The sequence below is a fragment of the Cygnus atratus genome, chromosome 11 (assembly GCF_013377495.2).
Source record: "Cygnus atratus isolate AKBS03 ecotype Queensland, Australia chromosome 11, CAtr_DNAZoo_HiC_assembly, whole genome shotgun sequence".
NCBI lineage: Eukaryota > Metazoa > Chordata > Aves > Anseriformes > Anatidae > Cygnus > Cygnus atratus.
The window spans coordinates 13,573,404-13,592,576 of record NC_066372.1 but is presented as its reverse complement, the minus strand read 5'-3'; the positions used below and the strand labels follow the sequence as shown (position 1 = coordinate 13,592,576).

General features: G+C 47.6%; 2 protein-coding genes across 8 annotated transcripts; one reads left to right on the top strand and one right to left on the bottom strand.

The window, feature by feature from the left end:
* Positions 1-272: 272 nt before the first annotated feature.
* PEX11A (peroxisomal biogenesis factor 11 alpha) lies at positions 273-6,509 on the bottom strand. Of its 2 annotated transcripts, none has more exons than XM_035554733.1 (3): positions 5,340-5,467; positions 5,083-5,198; positions 273-3,510 (listed from the first exon to the last, which is right to left on the bottom strand). In XM_035554733.1, exons 1-3 carry the CDS (start codon positions 5,393-5,395, stop codon positions 2,945-2,947), a joined length of 738 nt encoding a protein of 245 aa, XP_035410626.1. In that variant the 5' UTR covers positions 5,396-5,467; the 3' UTR covers positions 273-2,944. The 2 variants fall into 2 exon arrangements, with proteins under 2 accessions (XP_035410626.1, XP_050568921.1); XM_050712964.1 differs by lacking the exon at positions 5,340-5,467 and adding an exon at positions 5,878-6,509 and having other exon boundaries at positions 280-3,510.
* On the top strand, positions 5,972-16,991 carry WDR93 (WD repeat domain 93). 6 transcript variants are annotated; one of them, XM_035554728.2, is made up of 15 exons: positions 5,972-6,235; positions 6,837-7,032; positions 7,689-7,753; positions 8,347-8,425; positions 9,341-9,468; positions 10,539-10,626; positions 11,250-11,418; positions 11,605-11,675; positions 12,102-12,188; positions 12,503-12,634; positions 13,153-13,369; positions 14,048-14,108; positions 14,858-15,014; positions 15,237-15,414; positions 16,440-16,991. In XM_035554728.2, the coding sequence occupies exons 1-15, from the start codon at positions 5,972-5,974 to the stop codon at positions 16,555-16,557; spliced, it is 2,010 nt and encodes a 669-aa protein (XP_035410621.1). In that variant the 3' UTR covers positions 16,558-16,991. The 6 variants fall into 6 exon arrangements, with proteins under 6 accessions (XP_035410621.1, XP_035410620.1, XP_035410622.1 ...); XM_035554727.2 differs by having other exon boundaries at positions 11,235-11,418; XM_035554729.2 differs by having other exon boundaries at positions 11,235-11,418; positions 15,237-15,439; positions 16,440-16,536.
* Positions 16,992-19,173: the final 2,182 nt, after the last annotated feature.

Below are 19,173 nucleotides of genomic sequence, written 5' to 3'. Positions count from 1 at the left end.
TTCCCAAAATGCCATTTTTCAGGTGATTTCATGTGCACTTTTACCAGGTACTCACAGGTTTACTTCTTAATGTTTTTGCATCTGAAATTGGGGTTGTAAATGAGCCTGTCAAATCTGGCTGCCACCCTGCTCCTGTGAAAGGAAAGATCTATAACCCGAGAACAAACACAGGCAGTATCTCTTCAACAGTTTCGCCCAATTTGGAGATATGAGAGAGGATTCCTTCTTCAGCATCTCTTCTCCACCCTCTAAATCACACACAGACACGGTGTCATTCTTAGATAAGTTTATTGCTTGCGTTCAAACAGCTGTCCTTATTCCAACTGCTGGATTAGAAACATACAAAGAAAAGGCACTAAAAGGATCTTCTCCACTTGATCATGATTCTATGGCTTCAGTTGCATCACATTAAAGTACATTAAATTACTAGCCTCCAGCTGGGGAGCAGAAAGGCAAGTGTTAGTGCTTAACATCCAGTAAAGTTACTCCTGTATGCTCCGACCTGTTCTATACAGAATGGGGCAGGTAAGGCTGAAAATTCATTGCCCTGTCTCCCAGCTTAAGTCTGTACTTGTTAATCCACCCCAGTCCCTCCAGGAGAAACATCAAGAACTGGCTTGTGGCTTTGCATAGTGTTTGCTTGGCACAAGGGCAAAAAACCCACACTACTCCCTCTGCAGAGGGCAGAGCGAGGTATATCTGGCCAGGGGCCACATCAGCAAGTTAATCTCTTTCCCTTTACCTATGAACTACAAGGGAAAAAGAGGAATCAGCTTGCAAAACAGCGGAAGATCTATTTTGTATCCAAGAGGTCCCCTGAGAGGAATTCGTAATGCAGCTTCTTGCAAGAAGACAAAATTCTGTAGACAAAGGGTAGCCAAACCTCCACTGCCAGGGCATCGAGATTCTTCTCCTTTCCTTAGGAGAGGAGTTAAGAGGGTGTAGGGGTTGCTGCACGCTAGGATAATGATCAGTCTGACCGAGGGAGGGATGGGTAACACATTGCCAGCATCTCAAAGGCAAACGGAGTAAAGGAACAAAACAACCACACTATTAAAAAGGGTATCAGGAGGAAGCCCTTGAAGGCAACATATCCATTATGGTCTGAACTGCCAGTACGCTCTGCTTTTAATGGTGTTCATTTCCATATTAAAAAGAAGAGCTGCTGCAGGCCATGTTTGGTCTTCAGACACACTTAATTATCCTGCTCAGCAACCTCTTTTTTCGAACCCTTCATTGGCAGCCTAAGACTTAAGATTCAAAGTGGAAGGGATTCCAGGCATGACCACAACGACTTAAGGTAAACTGGGGCACTGCATTACCGTGCCTACTCAATTCCACAGCCTTCTCCTTTTAATAAAGGAGACCAGCACCTTTTAATTTCTGTTTACAGACAGTATCAGGAATAATATGAGAGTACCTTGGTCCTGGTTAGAGTAATCTGTTCACATCTCCTGACAGATGAAACAAGGAGTCCTTGCATCTGAAAGCAACAGAACACACAGGCCGAGCTCTGATGAAGAAAAGCGATAATTTTGTCTCCTACGTGATGTGCAAATTTTTCTCAGACAGTGTGGTGTACTCTGCAAAGTCAGGAGCGACAAAGACTGCACATCATGTAACTGTGACACAGTTGGACACAGCATTTCTCCTTTAACCTAGATCAGTGCCAGGCAATCATTCCCAGCTAGGTAACTGAAGAGCAATTATGCCGTCACAGGGCAAATATAAGGCATTTTCAAACGGTAGAACCAGCGAGGGAATGCAAAAGAAATCTTGTGGTTGTGATGGGAGGATAATGAGGATAAAGAAAGAAAATGTGAAACGTGAATGCCCAAATCCAGGTAATAAGCTTCTCTTCTCAAGGAGATTCCGATACGATCAAGTCCAACTCCATTCCCTTCCCTCCAGGAGCTTACACAGCTGGAAACACACCCTTGCAGTTTGACTCAACAAGCTCCAAGACAGCCTTCTCTCCTTAAATACAGGTTCCAAAGCTCCTTATTACAGTGGATGTTTTCAAGTAAAATTAAAACAGAAGAACAAGCTGCTTATCACACTGCGATTAATGTAAAATCGTTGAATTGAGAATCATGGGGGCTTGGGAGTTAAGGTGCATGTGTAATGGGAAATGTAGTGCTCAGGAGAGGTTCCAGATTCACAGCTTTGGAAAGTCAGTTCCCTACAAATCACAGCATTATCGGCAATGAGACCAGCTTTTCCCAGGCACTGTCCTTCACCAAAATCCTCAGCTGGAAAAGTCAGAGTAAGTGGCCAGCAGTCCTTGGCTCACATTAACAAAGGAAAAGAAGAAGGTGCTGATGCCCTGGGACAAAGCTGGCACTCACCAGACCATAGGTCTAGCGTCAACAGTGCGTGCTCATGTAACGCGGAGATCACTGGAAGGTCAGGTAACACCACTTCTCAGTTATCGTCAAACCACTGCCCACAGACGTCAGGGTCCAGCAGTCCAGTCCCATCACAACACTCCGGCTTCACTTCAGGCCATTTAAGCAGAATTCCTAATTTGACTGAACACGCTGTAGAAAATTTGACTGCAGGAACTTTTGATTGGCGAATTCTAGCTTTCCAGTGTAAACACGATTAATTATGAGTCCTATCACCTATTGCAGTAGTCTAGGCAGCTATTTCGTAACCCTGTATTAAAATAAAGGATCATCAGTAGTTCCTTATCTGGCAGCCACGTTCCAAGTCCTGTTTCTGTTTGTGCAATGTTATTCTGTCTTTTCCCATTTTCACTCCATTGGGCAGCATCTGCAAAGAGAGAGGGAAGGAGCAAGGGTGGAGTTCATTTATTCAGGGGACAAAACTCATCTTGAGGTTACTGTGAGATATCTTCATTTGTAAAGTGCCACAGGGAGAATAAAAACCTGTCAGAGGTTCAAAGCTGTTGGCTCACCGCACACCGTGCGGTTCCTCTCTGTCACTGTTTCAGCTTCAGATGAGGGCTTGCTAATGTGAGGATCCCCACCAGAGAGGAGAGGAGGCCACAGAAACCAATCACTCCTGGATTGGTCTTGTAGATCCCCAGTGTATCCAAAGGACCCGAGAGATCACAGAGATTCTTCACCATGTCTAGCACCAGAGGAGGATGATTTTTAAGTATCTGAAACAGGAGGAGGAAAAAACCATGCAAGCCATCACATTTCAAACAGTTTAGTTCCTGATTTCGTTTGTCCCAGGAAGAATTCTCCTTAATCTTTTCTTCCTGTACAGCTTGTTCCAGCCTCCACGAGACCTCATACCAATCCCTGGCCAGGTTCATCAGCAGCGAAAAGTAGTAGCACTTGGTAGCCCAGTTCCGCCACTTTGGCGCATCGATGTCACGCTGGAGTCCAACGCTCTTCAACCACAGAACTGTGTCGCAGACGAAGTACAGGGCACGGGTTAGGTTGGAAGCTGTCAGGCAGACGCGAGGAACCACGTCTGGCAGCTGCGTAGTTCTCCTGGCTGCTACCAAGGCATGCACCGTGTTGCCCAGTCGGAACACTGCAAGAGACACCACAATGGCTAGCATGGCTACTGCAGAGACACAGCTCTAGGCAGGGCGACTCGGCACATCACTGCCCACACGTACATTTCTTACATACGTACTGCCCACATGTATATTTCTTACATTTACATAAACTTAACAGGCTTTGGGCATTTGTATGTTTAAACATTTTCTCCACTCTTAAGGAAAATCGTGAGTTCACAGTGTGAGAGGCTAGTATTAGGGAGGAAAGGGGTGTAAATCCCTCAGTACTACTGTCCTAAACACAATCTTGTCAATAGCCAGGAGTTGCCAGCTTTTCCTGCTGCTCCATTTTCAGTGCTTGGGTGTGCTCTGGACCCATATGACTCTGAACAGGGCAGCGACACAAACAGAGCCTCCAGTGTCAGTGGTACACTGCTGTGGATTTCACTTAACGCTGGACAGGAGATGTTACTGCATAAATCCCATTGCCACCACGAGCTACACCTTTCCTAAGCTTCTGCAAAAGCTGGTGATTTCCATGCTGAGCACGCTGACACCCAAGTCCCTCCTCAGCCACGAATTTGTCAGAGGTACACATAGTTCCCTGCAAACAGGAGCAGTGTATTCCACCTCAAGCTATAACACTTAACAAACCCAATTTCATGCCCTGCACAGTTTAGGTTTCACCTCATGAATGTTAATACTGTATCACACAAAATACTTTTAATAACCTGCTGCAGTGTAACAGTGATAGATGTTGGCTGTACCCAAGTTTAGTGGAGCTACAAGCGCCCTGAATTTAGGCCTGAAGCCTACTAGAGGTTTGTTTAGCACAAACAAGAGAATTATGGCTATGCTGATAAACCAGCTGGCCTCTCTCCTGGAAATTACCATACTCCAGAGCTAATTGGCGTAATAAAACAAATCTATGGTAACACATTAAATCAGCGTACTTGCCTCACATATTGAAATTGTTCCAGGACTGAGTAATTGATAAGTAGGTGTAAGATCAAGCTGAAAGCAAACAGGACAACCACAGCAACAAACAGCACAACCCTAACAGATGCAGGGGTGACACAGAATGAAGTGATGCATACAGTTAGACCATGAGAAAAGTAGGGAAGGGTATATAATTTAGTAGAGTGTAAGTGCTAAAGGAAAGTCATGTGTGAAGTAAGATTTAAGAAGCCACATTGAAGGATGGTTCTTCAGAGGTGATTTTCATGGCATGGTGATCTTTAATGTTAAGATGCCTCACTCTGTTAGCCGGGAGGACTAATGGGAGTGCAGCAAGCCAGCTGTGTGTCAGAACTCCTTGTTCTGTCCCTAAACAGGGATGTCAACTTCGATTCCTGCAGCAGCAGCTGGCTGTTACCTTACTTCTCCAGTTCTCCCAGCAACAACTCGTCGGAGAAGAGGCTAAAGAAGCGATAAATGTCATTTTCGCCTTACTGATTCTGGCAAGCCAAGGCAGGGTAAGGACGTTGACAGCTCTGTGAGCACATTAGAAGGGTTCTGTGTCCCAAGGTGAGGCACGGAGAGGGCCAGGCGAGTTGGGTGGAGGTGCCCGTGGCGGAGGCTGGCCCCGGGACACCGGTACTTACTCTTACGGCCAGAGCTCACGCTGGCTTCCAGCTGCTTCAGCTTCAGCACCAGCTCCTCCTTATCGGCCTTACGCTCTATGACATAGCTCAGCAGCATGCACGTGTACTGCGCGGCTCTGCGGCGGCAAACACAGCGGGAACGCGGGGTGAAAACACCGCAGGCACACGGGGCGAGCGGCACACGGCCGAAGCGGCAGCGGGGCGACACGCCGGGGCTGGGGGGGCGCCGGGGGCCCGTGGGGCGGCCCCGCACTCACCGTAGGAGCCGCTCGCGGCCCTGGCTGCGGTCGGTGAAGTCCACGAAGCGCTCCATGGCGGCGGCGGCGGCGGCGGCGGGGCAGCACCGGGAGGAGAACGGCGGCCGCCCCGCTCCGCTCCGCCCCGCTCCGCTCCGCCCCGCCGGCGGAACCTTGCCGCTGCGGCCTCTGTTCCCCGGCCGGGCGGCGTCGCTGCTGGCCCGTTGTCATGGCGACCGGCAACAGCGGGGCGGGTGCGGGCCGGTGTCCCCGCGAAAAGCTTCCTCCTCCCCCCCCCCCCGGTTGTTTTTGTTTAATGCCTTCTCATAAATCTTAACAAACTCAGTCCTAAACTTTTACTTTTTTTTTTTTTTTTGTAAATGTAAAATATCAATGTCTGTGTGGCCGATATTCGCAGGGCAGAACAAAAGCTATAAGTAACAGAGGGGATGCAACAAGTAGAAATAAACTATAAACAAGTTTGCTCTGCCCATGCCCAAAGGAACCCCCTTCCCCCTTAAAGATCATTAACCATATTTTCTTTTTTTTTCCCCTTTACCTCAGGAAAGTAGATATTGTGCGATTCTTCGTTCTCCTGCACCTGCTGTGGTTACTGCACCGGTGGTGTGCTCTGCACTGGGAGAGGCAGCAAGATGCCCGCGCGTGTCCGGAAGCATCCCCTGGAGATTCCTCCGCCATCTGAGGAGGACTGGCTAAAGGATGACGAGGAAGACTTCTTCCTGCAGGATCCCGAGCGAATACGTGATGTGTTGCCTCAGCCCTTCAGGATGGTCAACAAACTGGTGATGCTGGTTTTTGAAAATGCTATGGAAATCATCGAAAGAAGGGAGACGCTCCGAGAAGCACAAAAACTGAAGGTCCAGCCCACAAAATGCTTTCCTACAGCTGAATTCCAGGTACAGAGCCCCTTACACCAGGGATAGCAGCAATTACCTTGCCGGTTTCTCTAGAGAATATCCATTCAGTTGGCTTTACATCCTTCTGTTCATCACCTTCCTCAGAATCCATCACCATCTCCCCGATTCATTTCAAAAGGCTGCAGTTTCTAAGCTTGTCTGACAGGTTCTGCTTGCCACCCATCTATCACATCTCTCTGAAAAGAAAGAAGCAGGTATTAAAGACTACTAAATTCACCTTCTGCTTCCTTGGCTGGCTCCACCCTTGTTGGCCCAGAAGGTAATTAGTCAGTAGCATGCAAATGAGCAAGCTCAGCTTTGTGTAATAGTGAATATGCTGTGAAAGGTGGGAGCAGTTTTTTTTTTTTATTTATTTCTGAGAGAAATAAACTCTCTAATTCCTGACAGAGCAATCTCTGTGACAGAAGAGATGAGACCTTCTTCCCCAGCTCTTCTGATGAAAGCTCATGCAAAAGCTTTTCTCTTGTAGAATAAATCAGCCTTTGCTATTGGTGAAAGGTTAGGAGAGTATTGGCTAGTGTGGCTGATGTATCCTCCTCGTCTGAAGTGGGGTGCACACATCTTTTCCCTTTCTTGGTAGGTAACTGGAACAGCCAATTGCCTGTCAGTGTCTGGAAAATTCATCTTTGTTGGTCTGTCCGTGGGTCTGGCTGCCTTCAGGATGTACGACTGTAAGCAGGTCTGTGTTTGGGATGCAGTCAAGACAGAGATTTGTGTCATCCGCTCCTCGGACTTGGGGAACGAGCACCATGTCCTGCTCACTGTGGATGAAATGGGTAGGTGTGACGTGGGTTTCCCTGACCTGGCTGGTGGATGGCTGTGCTCTGGAGCTGAAGGGTTGGTAGCTGCTTTATGGAAGAGTGCTAAATCAGGAGGAATGTGAGTGTGGCTGTTGTATTTCCTAGAAAGCCCTGCAAACAAGAGTGTTAGGTAACGGGCTGTAGGGTGATAGAGTGGCCCTAAGGCCTTGGGATTAGGAAAGGGTGCGGGTTTGGTGTCCTCGCTGGAACAGCAGAGGCAGATGCAGGGCTGAGGCTGAAGTGCAATAAGTTTTAGGAATAACTTGGACCAGATGGAAAGAAGCATTGCTAGGTGTGACCTCCTGCTTGTGCTTTGTTTCAGCACCTGTAATTGCACAGCCCTGTGGTAAACAAGTTTGTCTGTTGATTCATCTGAAACCTGTCATTTCTGGTGGAGGTGCTTTTCAGACTGTCTTATCCATCTCTGTGTACAATCGAGTGTTTGCTGGTGATGACAAAGGAAGCCAGTGAAAGTTTATTGCTGGAAGCAGTGGGATATTCTTCCTTGAGCCCAGAAAAAAACAAAAACATAATCCTGTCCACTCTCCCGGACATATTGTAACAGCCCTCTCCCAAGAGCATGGCTACCATCTGTTCACTTTCCTCCTCCTACTTCTGTATTTCTATTGCAGGGCTTGTCTCGCTCTTCTGCTTTCACAGGGAAAGCTTCCTACTCATTAAGATCTTAAATGAGGTGGTAAGTACTGATTTAATTGCATAGACACTGCGTAAGGACTAGTAAATAATCAATCATGAAGAGTACTAATTGCCTTCAGGAAATTCGGTCATGGGCAGCCACATGCTGACACCAGAGCTCATTCACTGAGCCAGAAGCATGCAGGTTGGCTGGTGGTGTGACATATGCTCTCTGAGTGCCCAAGTCATCCCATGCCAACGTCCCAGAGATGTATCTACAGCAAAAGTAGCTGCTGGAGATCCCTGACACCATCCTATATGAACCAGAGGAATAAATCTTCATTTAGACTAGTCTCAGGGAAGTGATTTTCAGAACTAATGGCTTACATGCACCTCGAAAGGACAGCCTGATGCAAGGCGCAAACTAAACATCTCTGAGGTGTTTACACAGAGCACACAGGAGTAGCACTAAGGGCCACCAGACCTTCCTGCCAACCCAGAGGAAACCTGAGAAACAAAACCCTAGGCACAAGATACTTTACTGGGAAAGAATATTCAGTTCTGTTCTTCCAACAGTATTGAGAACTGTGTAAGGCTGTGGAGCTCAGTGACTCAGTGATCTTGCTTTGACGCCAGCCTGCTTTTCTTTGGCAGGAAGATATTAGCAAGCGAAGTACTTGTGTGGAGGTGGTGCTGTCCTCAGGAGGTGATTATGCAGGAGTCCTGCTGCAAGGCAAGTGCAAGAACACGGTGTGTTTGATGACGGCTGTTGTGTTCTAGCACAGGGGCCAGCAGCAATGCTTTTAAAATGTTCCAAACATTCTGGGTTCCCAGGGATCCTGTTCCTAGCCTTCCCAGTCCCTCTTCCAGCTTAGAGACATGCTCCTGCCGCTCTCTTTCCTCCCCAAAGGCCTGGTATGGATCAGCACTGATCCCAAAAGTTGGCTGACTGGAACCGGTCAGTGCAGTTCCCAGCTCCCATTAGGCTTAGCAAAGCAGAGGCTCAGTGAAGGCTCCTCTTGTCCCCAGAATTACTTACCTCAGTTCTTCCTCTGGTTCACTATGGCTCACTTTTATGCTGCAAGCATGTAGACCTGAAGAAATTTCTCTGCCAATGTAAGCCAGACAGCATAGAGACAATTTCTAAAAGCACTACAACCAACTCTCCTTGCTATACTGTTCTGCTGTTTCATGGCAGCTGCCTCTGTCAACTCATTTGCTGCTAGCAGGTTTTCTGGACCCCTCTTTGGTGGTACCTGCCTGGATATGTGCTGAGAATGATTTCTATATGATTGATTTAACTATATATCTCAACTGTTTGTAGAGAGCCAGTGTGTGAAACCATATCTCACTTTCTGCTTTACATCAGAGGCGTCAGGTCAAATTCTCTGACTTAGTTACTTCATGGAATTTGTTTGGTGGTTGTGGGGCTTTGAGGGGCTGAACTGGATGAAGGCTGTAATGTCAGCCTCAGTCAAGCATGTGAAGCCCTAAGTGGGAGGAGAGGTGGGTTATATGGAGTTCACCAGGATTTTATATTTCAAAAACTCTCGACATTTTGTTTTAATGATATAAGATAACAGAGGCTGCTTGCTTGAAAGACCTTTACTCCTTGTTTCCAGTTGCTCAACAAAGTTTCCCAATGCAGGCAACTCAAAAGTTTGGCTGGAGGTCTACCGATTGCCTAAGGATTCCTGGCTGAAGGAGACAGAGAGGAGCCCAGGAGCTGCAGCAGGGCTGGCTTTCAGGGAGATGAGGTCAAGCTGGACATCTGTGGTACAAAACAGTTCCACCCCTCTCCATGCTATTTTTTCTTATACCCTTTTGCCTACAGGTCTTTCCCCAAACCTTGCTCTTGCAGACAGTGACAGCGAGATACAGGCTGAACAAGTCTGTCAGCCCAGGGGGATGGAGCATGTGTCTCTACAGCTGCCCATCCCACATTTCACAAGGCCTTTGTGTTATTGGGACATGTTTACTCTCCCAAGAAAGGCTTTCCAATGAGGTTCCTTTGGTCCCAGGGCTAGCATTCCTACTGCTCCTCCCTGAAACCGTCAGCTCCTTTCCCAGCAGTATTGCCCCATCTGAGGAGGCCCTGTGCAAGGGTATTCCCACAGGGTTTCTCCCTTATGTTATTAGGGGAAGGTGGAGGAGCACAGTGGGAATCAGGCCTGAGATCTCCACGCGGAAGTCTGGTCCTGCAAGGGCCTATGACTTGGGTTCTTGCTTTAGGCTGCCTACGAGAGGGATCTGGGGGGCTCATAGCTGAATCCACCTGAGCAAGGCAATGTCTCCGCCCTGCCTCCGTTAGTTTGTTTGAACTAACCAATGCAATCACCAGTTTGTTGGCAAAAAAGTCTGGAGCTGCATGGAGACTGTTCTACAGAGATAGTAACTGGCCTCGATGAAAGTCCTGGGCTGTTGAGGGAAATCTTAAATGCTGAGTCAGTGCTTAACCCTCTCGTACATCACCTTCGCCCTTCTAGATTTCACCTTTCCACACATAGACACCTTCTGCCCAGAACCTCCAGCTAACCCTCTGTAATACCTGCCTCATACCTCTTGCTTCTCCTTCAGCAGAGACTTTTCTGGGCATTCAAGAGTGAACTCCTCCGTCCTTTGTAATGGTGTTAAGGAACTAGTGGACTCCTTGGGTTTCTGTGTTTTGGCCTGAAGAATGAGCCTAAAATGAGTATCTCAGTATAGGAGGCAATGTGAGCTTTGCCTACGCTTCCTTCAGGAAGCATTCGATTCCCATGAACTTCTGACAGGTGAAAACTTAGCAGCATTGAACACAACACAGCTCCAGGGAAGCCACTTCTCAGGCTGACATTTTTCTGTTGCAGGAGTCTTTTGTGTCTGCAAACAAAGCTGAGGCAAAGCTGAGTCTCCCACTGCTGCTGCTGAAAGTGAAACCACCCAAGCCCATTACAGGTCAGGGACTGTTTCTGTACTTAGAACATGCTGTCTTCTTCAGGTGGCAAAGGAATCATGACCCTTAAGTCTACAGAACAGTCAGAAAACTTCAGTAATGTGCTCATTTGTCCCTTCCTGGCCTATCTTTGTTAGCACAAAACACTTCAGTGTGTCTGGAAGTGGTTGTCATACACCCTTGGCTTCATTGTCACCAGAGAGGGAGGAGGCTGCTCCTAGGTTCTGGCAACCTGACAGCACCCTTACTTTTGTCACTCTGACTCCTGGATTCAGGAACATACTGAAGCTTTATAGAGAGGATGGGGAGGGAGCAGACGTTGTGCTGGGATGATGTCAGGGAGAATGCCACAGAAAGGCGAGGCGAGCTGGGTCCTCTGACTTGCTCTAATCCCTGCCTCCAAATACTGGGAGATGGGTTAGTGATATGGAAAGTCTCAGATAATATGTTAATGTTGAAATACTTATACCAGGAAAATGCAGTGTGGTCCTCTTCAAGACAATGCCACCCTGAAGGTGGGATGGTAAAAGTGCATCTGGGACTCTCCCACATCTTCATGGTGCCTACTCCTCCCAGGGCTGTGCCTCTTCCCTTTATGTTTGTAATCTAGGAACTAATTTTAAAGGCCCTTTGGATGCCTTGAAGAAAGTGGATGATGGCAGCGTGCTTGGCTTGGGGCACAATCACCTGATCAAGGACTCTCAGTGGGAGCAGCAGGAGGCAATCTTCCGCAGCATTTATCGGGAGTTTCTGGAGGCTGAGGGTGAGAGTGAGAGCAAGGATGAGGTTCCCAGGTGAGTGAGAGTCCCAGTCAGCATTTCATTCCATGAGACTTCAACATGGGACACTTCAAGTGTAGATGGAAGCCTCTTTCTTAGCTCTGTTCCCCAGGGCTTCAGGGCAGGGGGCTAGAGCAATTCCAGAGCCTGTTGCATCACTACCTACTTATCAAGGCCTTTCTGTATTGATTCCTTTTTCAGGCGTGCAACTTTTCATTTTCTCCTGCCCAGCTGGATCCTACAGGGGGGACTTGAAATAAAAGTACAGCCAGGTAACTCAACTGAGCAAAAACATGTTAACATGTGAAGTTTGTCATTTGCATGACATTGAGCTTCAGTTAGAACTCAGTGACTCTGGGTTGGGTTGGCTCTATAAATTCCATCTTCAAAGGCATAAGTCTGGGTAAAAATGTCAGCCCTAAGACTTTAAAGTCAGTCACCAGCATGAAGTCAAACAAACTTGGCTCCTTGGTTTAAAATAACTAAATGAGGGGGACACATAGGCAAGGAAAAAAAAAAGGCAGACAAGGGAGAGTTTGTTGTGTTCTAGTTTGTGGGAGCAGAGTTTCTATAAGTCTTGTCAGGGAAACCAGGACAGCCTTGATAAGAGCTTTCTAATTGGGGTTTTGGTGTCCTGGATTGTTCCTTTCTTTGTCCCTTGATATCCTCTATTTTTATTGTCCCCTTCTCTGTTCTAGATGTTCCAGCTAGCATCAGTGTGTACTGGGATGGAAGCCACAATCTCTGTTTCTATTTACTTAACCGTCCACTCAAGGAAAAAGTGGGTAAGGAAGTCTTACTTTCCATAACAGAGCACTTTGGGGAGTGAGAGTATTCAGTGGCCAGTAGCTGTCACTCAGCCAGATCTTCCACTATTCAGGGAAATGAGGAATGGGGAGGAGAGCTACACCATATCTTGTGTGTTAGGCTGCTATTTGGATTGCAGGGTTCTGTGTTGTACAGGCTGACAGAATCTTTAGTGAAGCAACCCCATCAAGAGACTGCAGAATAGTACATGTTTTATTGGGAAACTGGAAGCTGGTACCATGAGAGAGAATGTTCTGCACTTTCTTATCTGTCTGTGTGTCCTTCTGTTTAGATGCTGATCTGAAACCTGATGTTGTGTGGCCATGTGCAGCTCCAATTGCATGCTCAGCTGTCAGTTCCTGCTCCAGGTACCTGGCACTGGCATGTGAAGATTCAGCAATAACTATTTGGGATAAACACCTAGGTGAGCTTGCCTTTAGGTACTGTGCACTGGGATCACAATGGATAGATTGTTCCCTTCCTTAGGAGTGTAAGGCTCTGGCTTGGTGTGAGCAGAGAGCTGCCAGTGAATTTACAAGCAAATCTGAAGTTAGTTGGGACTCGCTTGTTCATGGGATGCTCTGCCAGAAGTTGCCAAAGCAGCCTGACTCCATAGCCCTGATAGAACCATTCCCATGCACAGCAATGCAGGGGCTGTGAACTGCTGCAGCGAGGACTGACACCTCTCTCGTCCTGAGGCTGCGGGACAGTCACTGCTTTGCCACTGCATCCTCAGGCTATCTTTGAAGCTGTTGTGGCATCATAGTCCAGGCTGCCATCAGTGGAAGTATCATTCTGCCAGGATGCATGATTCTTCTGGCAGAAGAATCTTCCTCTGCCATCAAGGCTATTCTGGTAGCTTTTTTTTCTTCTTAAACTGCTGCCTTTCTATTTATTTATTTATTTATTTAGTTGGTTAATTTTTATTTAATGCCTCTCCAGGATATCCACTGTCTGTGACTGCCATGCCAGAGAAACGTCCCATACGTAGCATCCACTTCCTGCAGAGTGCTGCAGCTGCCAGCAGTGAGACACCTTGCCCTGGTGTAGATCCTCCCTCTCCAACCGTGGAGCTTTTAGTGCTGTGTACAGATGGGTCTTTGTATTTGTTGAGAGCATCCAGGGCCAAGAAGCCCAGCATCACGCTGCTGGCAGACAGGTGAGGTAGTCTCTGATAGATCTCACTCCAGACGAAGAAGCTGCATTATAGTGCTCAGGTCCATCAGGGAGGCCCAGATCTCTGTGGGATAGAGGACTTTCTACTGCCTTCACCCAGATAGCTCTGCCATGTTGCTGTCAGCAACAAACGTGGTTTTACTAGGAGTCAGTCCCAGTCCTAAAATCCAATGGTTGTTCCAGAACGATGGGTGTTCCTGGGTTCTGTGCACTAGAACACAGGGGCTTGTAGCACTGCTGATGTTCAACTAGCTGGGTCTCTGCCAGGTACCCAGGGCACTTCTTTCTTCTGTCCTTGCCAGAGTAACTTCCACTTGGAAGTCAAATTAAGCATTTCCTGACATCTTTCTATCAACTTTACTTTCACTTATCCCCTTGGTTTGAGGAGAAAAGAGGCTGCTGCTGCTCTGGGAGCTATGGTTTCCTGTCTCCATGTCAGGCAGGGACTTGAATCTCCAGTGTAGTTCTTGTGCAGCTATGCACGTAGATAGGCCTTGGGGGTTCCTTCTCAGGAGGAAGCAGGCTTTGTTTGTATAGGGAAAGGACTTGGCTGGAACCTCATGCCAGCCCCTGTACCATATATTGATGTTGCCATTATTACAGCCTCTCAGTGCATGTGATATGCATGAGACAGTGGCATAACCCTGTGTCTGTTTTACAGGCCTGAAGATCCAAATCTTGTTGTCAGCGCAGTGGTGCCTGTCCTGGCATTCCCCAGTGCTGTGAGTATTGCTGCCAAGTTCTTTAAGAGCACAGGTCCATCTGCCCTAGCACCCTCTTTCCAGTGATGGCTTTAACTGGGTACCTAGAAGAATAAGAACAGGGCAAGCAGATGTTGCTCTCCTCACATTCTTTCCCAGCCTCCAGCTATTTTCAGCTCAAGGACTTCCTGCACTAGTTACAGTTCTGCATGTACCTTCTAACTCTCAAACGATTTCTCTTCCTTGATCTTACTTGGTATCCCCTTGTACCTTTCCCTTGTTCTCTAATGACCACTGAGGTGGGAGGCACTGGAGGCCTGCATGTGGGAGCGTCCAGCTGCAAAAATGAGGGGGTCTGGCTGTGAAGCTTCCAGGATCAGAGTCAAATACAGGAGGGCATCATGGTGGGAAGCTGTAAGCACAAGTCCAGACAGACCTTTCAAGTAGCCTCCAAGTTTTCAGGCTTGGGGAGAAAAGGACTAAAAGCCCTTCACCAGAGCCAGCCATGTAGAAGACTGCATCTACTTAATTTCTGACTTGTCCTGCTGCCCCTTCCCAATCCCAGCCCAGCAATTCTGGTCCAAGTTCCCTGCACAGCCTGTTCTTGACTTGCTGTGGTCCTACGACTACTGGGCAAGCAAAGAAAACAGCATCGTTGTTGGGGATGTCAAATCCTGAATGTCAAGTCCTGAATGACATTCCCTGCCCTTTCCAGGAAATGCTTTTCACCTCTCTTAGATCCACCTTTAAGTGTCAACTTGCTGTTTCAGGCCCTGGTTTTCTCCCGGGATGGCACGGTGTCCTTGATGAACACTGCCACATCGCAGGCTGTTTGCTGCTTCAATAGTCCGCCTTCTCATGCTGTAGCATCCCCCTGGCAGCCAGTGTTCACGTTGGACACTGTGAATTGGTGCCTGCTTCTTCGAGGTGGGTATCAAGATGAAAAGTGGGACCGTGCAGTGATGTGGCAGTGAGAGGGCAAAGGACACTGCTGGGCTGTGTTTCTTGGCAGGCAAATGTCTGGGGAGGGCACAAATTCTCACAGCATGACCTCATGAGTTAATCTACAAGAATCGCTCAGACCTGACAAGCTCTTGTATACTGGTACGTCTCTACTAAGAGACCTACACTGTGCTTGTCTCTGTCTAGGAGACGAGCAGCAGGCAGATGCATTGGCACAGAGCAGAGCCAGTCACAGCACCATCTTCCTCTTTTACTTTAACTCCTACCCACTGGAGGAGGCTTTCCCAAAGAAACCAGATTTGCCTTTCAAGTCCTTACAGAACATGCCATTGTTTGAGAGATGTAACATGTTCCTGCGTGATAGGTAAGAGTCTCCTTCTGCCTGATAGGTAAGTGCATCGATGTAAGCTGTGGCGTTGCTGAGGTCCAAGCAAGGTCTCGCCTTGGAGCCTCTGGGTTCTTCTGTGTACTGTGACACAGACTTATGTCTGGATAAAGTTGATGTTCAGCTAGCTGGATCCCTGCCAGCCACCAAGAACACATGCCCCTTCCTCCTCCCCTTCTTTCCTCCGTAGAATAATGTGCAACTGTAAGTCAGGATGCCTGGGGCAGGCCTCTCATTCCAGGTAAAGAGGACTTGCTAGTTCTAAGTTACTTTTGGGTAACACAGGTTGTGCAAGGTTGTCGGATAATATGATCCTTGCTTAACTGTTGTCCTCTTCCTTTTGACCCCATAGACAGGCAGAGCTGGGATCTCTTTGTACATTGCTGCTCACCTCCATTCTTCGGTTAATTTGTTGCTTAATTTGTAAATTAGAGCTTAGCTGATGTGCTGAATTCATGCTGTCACTAGATGGCAATGTGACATCTCTTATTGGATGACTTTTTCCTTGAATTCTTACCTGGAGCCTGTTCCATGTCAGTGACATTCTGTTCTTTCTTATCACTCTGCTTTAATTCTCTGTTTTGAAGTGGAACAGGTGGGTACAGGTATGACCTTATAGGACTTATTAGCTAGTAGTCTTTTCTGATTCCTTGTTTCCAGGGTGAATCCTGTGGTGTTGTCTGATTAGTTAGAGACAGAAAAGTAAAAGTTTATCCTATGCCACCGGTTCTGTCCCCCCTTCTTAAAAAGATGGAGAGCAGACTCTTGTCTGCCTCATGCCAGAAACACTGGGGAAACATCCTCTGGGTACTGAGAGCTCAGGCCAGAGCAGACTAGATATGACTGCAGTGAGACCTGTGTCTACAGACTCTCAGGCAAGGAGAAATACAGAGGCTACTGCTATGAAGAGCAGCCCCAGGGACCCTTGGGGAGCCAGGCTGGGGTTGTGTGAGCACTGGGAGAATGGCAGGGACTGTTCTAACCCCCTCTTCTTCCCCTGCTAGGCAGCAGCGCCTGCTAGGACTCGAGGAGCAGTTGCCTGAGTACTGGAGTCGGCTGCAGGCACGAGCAGCTGCCATGGACAAGGAGAGTCAGAAAATAAAGGGACAGAAGAAACCATAGTCAGCCATGCATCCTGAGGACCAGGCTCTGCACTATCCTAATCCTGCAGACCCATGATCCAGCACTGATATTTTAACAGCATCTCTATTCAAATCTATCCTGCTGCTTTCCAGCCTGGGGCAATTTGTTATCTGAACTATCTGCTTGTCTGCCACAGCCACAAGGATCTGCTCCCGACTCTCTGTTTATCTAACCTTCAGCCTGTTCCAGCAGGGTTCAGCTCTTCCTCATTGGAGATCAACACAGCTGGTGGAAGAGTCTTCAAGTAGGAAAGAACTCTTACCAAGGTGGTAGGTGAAACAACTTTGTGCTTCAGCTAAGGGTCTGTGCTGGATCTCTGAGTCCTCTCAGAGACCTGGAACATCAGAGCAATACGCTATGTTACAATGTCCCTCCTTAACAAAGCCAATAAATGTCTCTCACACTTCACAAGATTGGCTTTTTACCAGACTCTGATCTTCTGTCCTTCTGTTTCTGAGGCTCACCAGTATGTGTCTTCTTCTGTTCTAATCCAGATGGGCAGGCAGCAGCATCCTTGTGCTCAGCAAGGGATCTGGTCTTTTCAAACTAGGCAGCAAATCAGCCATGAAGGTGGGCATCCCCCAGAGCATACAGGGTTGCAGGGCTAAGCCACAGTGACCCTGCAGAGTGTTTCAGGCCTGACCTAGGCTGCTCCTCAGTCAAGTTGTTTCTTTTGACTTCAAAGAAGGAAGATTTGAGATAAGACTACTTAGGGTTTGCAGGCTGGAAATGTTCACACGAGATCACTGGGTTAAGTTAAAGATAGGATTGGTGTTAGAGCCAAGTATTGATGTCACTGAGGAGCAGGACAGAAGCTGGGGAGTTCAGAGAAGTCAGGGCTGCGCTGAGCCAAAGACAGGCCAGGAGCATGGCCAAGCACACAGGTCAAAGGCCATAGAAAGCTGAAGCATCCCTTCAGCAGCACAGGACAAGGAAGTTCCTGTGGACAGGACAAGGAAGCCTGTGCAGGCTCCCTGATCAGTCTTTCATGGTCAGTGTTTTCAGTCCTGTGGCAGTATCTAGATGTTAGTTTCAGAGTTTGATTGCTCAGTCAGGGGCTAACTGCATTTTTGTACTGGGTGTCTTTGCTCAGGGCAGTCAAGGGTCTTCTGGAACTTGAGGGGATTTAAGAGAGGTCACTGAAAACATGCTTTCTTGAGCATCAACTAAATATCTCTGCCTGGCTCCTGGCACTGTGTAGAAGCTGTGCTGTTACAGCTGCCACCTCAGGAGGGGTTGTGTTAGTGCATGTAAGTAAAGGTTTATATAAAATCATGAGAAAGCCTTGGTCTTTTTACAACCAGTCATGCTTCCAGGGTTAATGTCTAATCCACAAAGAATCTTACAAAGCTGCCAGCAACCATTCCTGTGTGCAAGGATGGGCTGTATTTTTTCCAGGTCTCCATCTAGTGATTCCCCCAAAGGTTCAGCAAAGCATCAATACACAGAGCCAGAGATTCAGCACAGATTGAGCAATGTAGGCACTCCCATGCCAAAGTCCCACTTCAGTTTTCAATAGCAAATTGTCTTATTTTGAATTGAGTTTTGATGAGAGGTCTCAGCTCTTCCGGAAATAACAGCAACCAGTCTGTTGTGGAGGTAGGAAACAGGAGAAGCACTCCATTTGTTTCACAAGTTTCAGATGGCTGGTTTTGCTCTGGAGAAGTGCAAGCTATTTGTATTTAAACCTTCCAATGTGCTACCTTTGTGAAGGGTTTTGAGGGCCACAGTAAAGTCCTTTGTGCTGTCATTTTCCGTCTGCCACAGACTACAGCTCCACAGCTCATCTGATTGTTATGGATATTGATACTGGGTTGTGTGAGCACTTGCCATCTGCTTCAGTGCAAAGTCAAGCTGGTTAGCTCAAACTACCTTCAATGCCTATATAAACTGAGCCACCTGGTTTAGCAATAAAGTGATCAAGGAACAATCCTTGATCTTTTCCTCTGTTCTTGCTGTGGTGGCAGTAACAGCTAAATTATTTGGTTTCTACGGTAGTTTAAGAAACAATGGACCTTCTGCCATATCTGGGCACAGGGGATTACTCTGGGCAGGAAATCCTAGTTCTGCATTGCTTCCCGTTCTGCAGAGACCCAACACAACTACTGTGTGTCTGCTTGAGCAGCACTAAATCTAATTCTTACTATTTGTGCAAATGTAAAGGGTTTGGGGATCTGTGCCCTCTAATCGTACCGTGTCTGCTGCCTGCCCAGAAGTGGAACGGGGCTTGCCTAGCATCCATAGAAGAGGCAGGACATGATCTACTAAACAGTTAGGTGTCCTGTGCACCCACCAGTTTGTGTGTATTCATCTAAAGATGTGCTTGTTTGTTTGCAGTTTGAATTTACTCTAAAACCCTAATCATGTGCTTGGCCAAGATAACCAGGAGCTGGCAGGCTCCACAGAGAAAGGAAAACAACAAGCAGCTGCGGGAGGCTGATGAAGAGCCTTTGTTTTTCCTCATGACTTCAGCAGGGGACCCTTTGTTTCCTGCTTCTTGAAAGGATACAAAAAAATCGGTATGATCAGCGTGTTGACATGCATGTTGGTCATGGAGCTGTGTGCTGAGCTCCACAGCATGTTCTGGAGAGGATC